The sequence below is a fragment of the Centruroides sculpturatus genome, unplaced genomic scaffold (genome assembly GCF_000671375.1).
Source record: "Centruroides sculpturatus isolate CEXI.00-Female unplaced genomic scaffold, Cexi_2.0 scaffold749, whole genome shotgun sequence".
Taxonomy (NCBI): domain Eukaryota; kingdom Metazoa; phylum Arthropoda; class Arachnida; order Scorpiones; family Buthidae; genus Centruroides; species Centruroides sculpturatus.
In genome coordinates, this window is record NW_019385022.1 from 35,780 (window position 1) to 43,561 (window position 7,782).

At 27.4% G+C, this 7,782-nt stretch overlaps 1 protein-coding gene across 1 annotated transcript in view; it reads right to left on the reverse strand.

Moving 5' to 3' along the window:
• LOC111633552 (2-oxoglutarate dehydrogenase, mitochondrial-like) overlaps positions 1–7,782 on the reverse strand; it is a 106,536-nt gene that overhangs the window by 17,611 nt on the left and 81,143 nt on the right. Inside the window, exons 10-13 of the mRNA XM_023378141.1 lie at positions 7,186–7,256; positions 4,969–5,097; positions 4,713–4,892; positions 114–218 (exon numbers count right to left, since the gene is read on the reverse strand). Of these exons, the coding sequence (XP_023233909.1) occupies positions 114–218; positions 4,713–4,892; positions 4,969–5,097; positions 7,186–7,256 (485 nt within the window). The remainder of the gene's footprint in view (positions 1–113; positions 219–4,712; positions 4,893–4,968; positions 5,098–7,185; positions 7,257–7,782) is intronic.

Consider the following 7,782-nt stretch of genomic DNA (forward strand, 5'->3'; position numbering starts at 1 on the left):
TTCAAAGATAAACATTGTATCATTAATAACATATTACAAGAAAACAAACAAGTCAGATATTTTAAATTAAAATTCAATTTTACATTTTTATATTTTAAAAAATGAAACTTTACCTTATCTGCAATGTTTTCAAGATAGCAATTGCGGTTTCCAAAACCCTCTGCACCTAAACATACTCGTTCTCCTGTACCAGTGCATTGTAAGCACACCATGTCATCCTAATAATTAATGAAAAATTTTATGAGAAGCATATTTATTTCTAAAATTAATTAATTATAATTTTATACTTTTTACTGTTTACTTTTTTAATAAATACTTTAAAATTAATTATTGCATAAATTAATGTTTCAATATCCAACAGATGAAATTTGTCAGATTGAAAAGATTTTTTATACTCCAAACTGAACAATAGTGTTACTAANTGAACTAAATTAATATTATACTTAATCTCCAATACTTTTCCATTTAATTAAATTACAAATAAAATTTAATACAGTTGAACTCAGTTATAATGAACATGGATATAATGAAATCACAGTTATAACAAAAAAAAAACACCATAACAATTTTAATTTATGCATATTTCCATACATTTTCTCACAGTTATAATGAAGTTAATTCACAAATATACCAAGCAAATTTTTGATAGCTATGCAAACACAAACATTCTTAATTGTTCAAATAGTTCAAAAGTAAGAAATGAGATACTGAATTCTTAGGGTGCAACTATGCAGATGTGAGAGAGCGAATTTTCCGAGAGAGCGAGAATATGTAGCGAGAAGAGGTGAGACGCAATAAATGTCAAAACCTGTCGGATATGTGCGAGAACCAGAAATTTGCTCTCGCTAGCGTTATTTCTCACTTCTCGTTTGTGCATGGTTTCCTTTGCAAAAACTAAATCGCTCGCAACCTCTCGCTCGCTCTAAATTCGCATCTGCATAGTCGCACCCTTAGAATAGATAAAACCAAAAGGGTTACTTAGTTTTATGACTGCTGGATAATTAGTTTTATGACCTACATTGGTTACAGGTCTATCACTTAACTTTCTTTTTGCAGACCATCTGCCCTCTTTCTTGACTAACTTCTGGCCCTATTCTGCCAATTTACCTAATCATCACTACAATTGTAAAATTACCATATGATCTAGTTAGAAATGAGAAAGTTATATGAGAAAGATGTCTATAAAGAATAGAAAATGTCTCAGTTTACAAAGAAGTAGAAATTATTTGTGAGTTAGAGCATGATGCTAACTTGTAGCATGAAAGTTTGTAGAAAGTTTTCTGTCATCTTCAACAGTATAGACATTATCAAAAAATTAAGGAAGTATGCGGCAAAAATTCAAATGTTATTTTCTACAACTCATGTACGTGAATAGTTTTTCCGCAATGAATTTAATAAAAATTAAAACAAAAAACCAACTAACAGACACATCAAAACTAATTTAAAGCTAGCAGTGACTAAAATTTGACTAAATATTTCCAATATATTCTGTTTACATCAGTTTCGGAAGCTAAATTAAGTATACCTATGCTAATTTATAATTATATATGAATAAAGAATTGTAATTTACTGACATTTCCACCCTCTTTTCTCTTGTATGTGACCCGCATCAGTTCAAAAGTTTTGAAATGCAGCCTTTACATAGAAAAAGGTTGCCCATCCCTGCTCTATTATATCCAAAACACTTTTAATAAATTTTTTTATATGGCAACCCTGTATATGTAAAAAAATTAGCTTTCTATTATAAAAAGAGAAGTTAGAGGTTCTTAGTAAAGTGTAGCAATATAGCCTCATTTATGAGAACAAAAATAAAAAGATATATATAGAGTATTTTTTGTGATATAGAAGCACTACTAATTGTCGAAGATGGTCATTCAAAATAATAATTTTCATTTTTCATTTTTTAAATTCTTTTATATTCAAATTTTTATATGAAAAAAACTTACTTTTTATTTCATAAGACCTAATAAAACATTAATATTTTAAATAATCCTATCAGCAATTGCATCTTTATTGAATTAATACATCAAAAACTAACAAATTATCAATTTTTTGCATGGGTCTAATAATTTGGCAAGATACTGTATAATTTTTGAATCAACTTAATTAGAATTAAAAATTAAAAGATAGATTTCACTAATTATCAGTGGCATAGCTACAAATTTTGCCACCCATGTTTGTGCCTGAAGCAGCCACACATTCTCTCCTAGTTATGACACTACTCTTCACAGATGTAATGAGTAATGGTTATAATAAGGAAATCTTGTTGTTTCCCTAATGCTCCTTACAACTGAATGACTGTACTTATAGTTTTTTCTTTGAAATAATTTACAATAAAATGTAGCTCTTTCCAATAAAAAGAATTTGTTAAATTCCTAATAGAATATTTAAAAAAAAAGGACTAACACAACAAAAAAATTATATTCATAATAAATACCAAAAATACTTTTTAATATTCTACAAAAAAATGTTCATCTCAGTACTGGAAGAATTTATGATCTTTAAAACAAAGAAAAACATTATCACCTTTCTTCGTGGGATTCATAAACTTTTATTCCAAATGGATTAATGTAGGGGAAAAAATTATTTAATAAAATAAAAATGACAACAATCTAAACAAGAAAAATTAAATAGATTATGGAAAGTCTATTTTTATTTTAACTTCCTTCTAATCATTTTTTGTAAACTACAGTTAATTAATATTTTAGAGAAATAAAATATTTATAATGATTATTTCTGATGTTTTTATAAAACATTTCATTATACAGTGACTCAAAAAAATTTTCACATAATTTTGGTCTTTTACTTTTTAAACTATAAAATCCAAATATGCATTTAAATATGAATACTCTAAGCATTATTTTCACAGGTGGAAGCATTAAATAATCACTTGTGCTTAGCACAAAATACAGTGGTGCCTTGTATAGCGTACTTAATCCATCCCAGGTGCATGTCCTTTAAGTGAAAAGTCCGTTATACAAAACGCATTTTCCCATAGAAATACATATTAAAACATATAATTTGTTCCGCAGCATAAAATAACCATACTATACCATAAAAAAAAATGAAAATGGAGCAGTCACCAATTATGCCAGGTAGTTAGATGCTGTGAGGAGGAAGTGGAGGAACACTTTCTTTACACATTCATACAGATACAGACTTTTTACACATTGCAGCGGGGTCTCTTTTTATCATTTTTTAATCGGAGTGAGGTTCAGGAGAGGCTACTGAAGCTTGCAGGGTCATCTCCTCTTGTTCCATTCTTTGTTTTTTGGCAGCTTGATTCTTGAAAATCATGTCCAAAGTAGTCTGTTTCTCTCTCTTCTTCAACACCTGTTGGAAATGATGGGCAAGGGTGTCATTGTAGGGATCATTGATCCTGTTGGCCTCAGCTCTGTTTGGATAATGAATGTTGGTAAACTCCTGAACCTATCCCCATTTGACAAGGAAGTTTTTGTCAACTTTCACTCCTTCTGATGATGTCTTGCTTTGTTTCAATTGAAATCACCTTTCTGTTTTTTTAAAAGCCATGATTTGCACAACACTTGGAATAAATGTAAATACCCTGCACTGAGGTGATGTACGTAATAAACAAGGGAGCAAGCCGAATCCCAATGGGAGCTCTGTACTTCAGATATACTAATAATACTAACATATTATAAAAAATAGCAGATTGTCATTGGCAACAGCAAAAGAGTGGAAACATCATTTGCACTTGTTCACAGAAAGACCGTAGTTCACCTCACGTAACTGCTGTACAGAAAGTCCGTTGTTCACAGCCAGTCCATTGCTTGAGTCACATAACGGCCAAACAGAAAGTCCATTGTTTGCAGCATCCGTTATATGAGGCACCACTGTATTAGGATTTTGACAATCAGGGATTTGAACATTTTCTTTGTTGTTCAACAATATAATTTTCAAAAGGTAAAAAAAAAACTAAAAATGTTTATTTCATCAAAACTGTTTTCATTTTAAAGCATAATAATTGTTTCCAACTAAAATTAACTGAGACCATTTTCTGTGCAACAGAAACAAGATATTATTCTCATTAAACAAGGATTATCAGTCAAAAAAAGTTGGTGTTTGTGCAGGAAGTATATAAGTCAAGAGAAGGTACCCAATGCCAAAAATCTATTACTTGGTTGACTAAGAGCTCCAGATACAGTCCAAGAGTGAAATATTGTAAGAAGAGTAACAAGTGGAAAAAGTGAAACTGCAGTTGATGTTAAAAAAGACTTAGAAGAATATCATGAATTAAATATTAGTGATTAAACAGTTAGAAATATGTTGAAACATAATGGATTAAGAACAGCAGTTAAAGCAAAAAAATACATGTAATGCATGTATTTATTTTTGCTTTAACTTCTGCTCTTAATCCATTATTTTTGTTTTATATATAATTATTTTATGTATCTATATAAAATACTTTCAAAAATTTAATTAATTAAAGCTTAATATTTAATTAAAAGAATTTATATTTAAGGTAGTTCTTAAAATTACCATTAAAATATGCTTCAATATCATTTTCATTAACTAATAACTTATAAATATTTTTTCCACCTTTATCTAAATTCAACTTGAACTGATGCAGGATAAAATTAGTCTGAAAATATTCTCTAGAATATTTTTGGTTTCCTTAACTTAATTATTAAAAAAATTAAAAACAACCTACCAACTAATTATTTCAATAAAACAACTGAAATATTAATTACCAAATCAATCACACAGTCTTTTCCAAATTTAGCTCTCCATTCTGCAGCAACATTACAGACATGAACTACTGCTTCGGGATCATCAGCATTAACATGAAAAATTGGAGCATTGACCACTCTTGCCACATCTGTACAGTATGGAGATGATCTTGCTACTCGAGGATCAGTTGTAAAACCAATCTATTTAAAGTTGTGTGTGTCAAAGATTTCCAATAAAACATTTCAAATATTTTTTTAATTCAAAAGTAAATATTACCTGATTGTTTACTACAATGTGTATAGTTCCATGAGTTGAATAATCGGGTAAATCACTTAGATGGAATGTCTCATATACAATTCCTTGACCAGCAAAAGCAGCATCACCATGAAGTAATATGCTCATTACCTAAAATAAAATTGTAAAATATTCAAATAGCAAACAATACCAATATTGACATGAAGACTTAATAAAATAAAACATTTCAAAATAAACAAACAGTGAAATTTTTACTTTGAAATGTTTTCTATAATTTATAACAATCATATTTTTTTCGTTTTAACATAACAGTAATATTTTTCTGATAAAAGTATTACCAAATTGTTAAAAGTTGGTATTTTATACAAAGAAATTTCTCTTTTAACTTCATTCTACTAAGAAATATATTAAATAATCTAAAATTAGTCAAAATTATTTTAAAAAAAAATAGTAATGATAATAATAATAATAATAATAATAATATAAAAAATATTAAACTTAATTAAGTACTAAAAATACATCTATTTTATAAATTTATTGCTCATTTTATAAAAAAAAAAAGAAGCTTTAATTTCCCAATAAAATTTTAAAATACTGAATAATAGATTAGTATCTATTTACAGAATATTTAAACATTGCAATAACGTATTATTTCAAAGGAAAAGTTTTAGATTTCTCTTGAAAATCTAACTATTTTATTGCTATATTATAAAATTATGAAGTTTTAATTATGTACTCAATTATATATAAGAAAAACATAAAATAAAAATGCTTATAAATGCTAATATAAAAGTAATTTACGACATTCTATAAATCAAGAAACATTAGTTTATTTTCAATGTTTTTGTAAGATTGAATTTTTGGTCTAGACTTAAATTTCAGGTCAGCAATCCATTCGAAATAAAATTAGCTTTTGTCGACTCAAGGATTCATAAAAATTAGATCAAGTGATTGTTACGATAATTCGGTTAGTGTTGGANTATATATATATTTTTTTTACAAATTTTAAATTTACACTTTCAAAATTTGAAAAATAATTTTAAAATTTTTAATTAAGTAATTCAAAAAAATTAAATTTTATCTATGTATTATCTAGTAATAAAATAAGATATATATATTAATTTTAGTAACAAACAAAAGAACATTTGATGGAAAAAAAATTGGTTAACTAAACTAAAAGTTAAACATAATACATTATAAACTATGTTAAAGATGTTTCATATAACAAGAATGCGAATTATGCAAGTATGCAAATTAGCATCCACTCATTAAAAGCACTACCAAGATAAATTCATTCTTTATGTTTTTGACAATTGTCTTCATCAGACAACATATTTAAGTCATGATTATGATTCTAGAGAGCATCTTAAAAATGATTTTGCTAAAAATATTTAAAATAAATTTTTCTACTTGTTATTGATTGGATTTTTTAACAAGTGTGGAAGATATGCTTAAAAAACAATACATTTTGACAATTTGTCTATTTTAATTCTTAAGACAAGATAATGAAATATTTGGATATGAATGTATCAACATAAGTAAAAAAACAAACTAATTTGTTAATTTTTTAAAGCATGCATTTGGAAAACCTACTTTATTACACAAATGGAATTTTGGCTTTAATGGATACTTTCTTGCATGAATTAGTCTATTAAAATCCTTTCACTACATAAAACCTTGATTTTAAATTAATAGACTAATGGACACCTAGGTGAGAAGGTGTCCATTAAAGCTGAAAGTTTGTTTACCATTTATCAAGACTGAAAATAAAAGTGAAATATGATAAGAACATTCTTCTATCTTTGCATTTAGAAAAATGAATTTTATGTCAATCAGTAATTAAGCAGACTAACCTAAACAGCATTTTAACTGTGCTGTTAAAACTAATAAATAATAATATATTATTTGATTTTTAATAATGAAATATTTTATACTATTTATACTATTTTTTTAATTCAAAAAGATAGAAAAATTTTAATCTATTGCTAATGATGTTTAAATTATAATAGATATTAGATAAATTAATTTGCAGATCATGAGATTAAATAAAAGATAATGCTTTATCATATCATCAGAAAGTTCTCAAAATTAAGATCCTTCTGATGATACAGTTGATAAGTGTTTAAATTATGAATATTTTCATCATCTTTAATATCTGAAAAACAAATTAAACTGAATGTTAAATAACATAATTAATAGAAAATGTGTAAATTAAAAATAGTTTATTTGTTTTCATACCTTTTTACCCTGAGTATCACCTCTGTAAAATTGTTCTGCTTTTGTCTTCCCTTGAACCACAGGATCAACAGCTAATGATAATAAATTATTATTTTTATTAGAAAAAATAAATTAATCCACAGATATTAACTACTCATTATGTGTATTATTATAAATTATAAAATTTTTTATTACAAATAATTACACCAAACGATCACCTAATTTATCGGGCTATAATATGGCTATTTTAAATGATTGGAACTAAGTAATTTGACATTAGAGGTAGGCGTTAGGTGCCATCTCTTAATTAAATTAATAATTAAATAAATAAATTTAGAACATTCTGGAATAAAAGAACTGGCCCGGGGCGGCGGGGCTTGAACCCGCAACCTCCGCTTGCCGTGCGGTGCGCTTGCCAGTTACGCCACCCGGACCCCGAGCGAGTCTTCGCTTCCAGAAGTATATAGATTTAGATATAACCTTACTTGGTTAAATACATCACCGACTGGGGACGACTCCTTCGCCCACGACCCTAACGGTACTCAGCCGGCTAACGTAACACCCGGCGAGGTATATATATATATAAACATCAACTCACAGCCCGAGTAGATAATAACA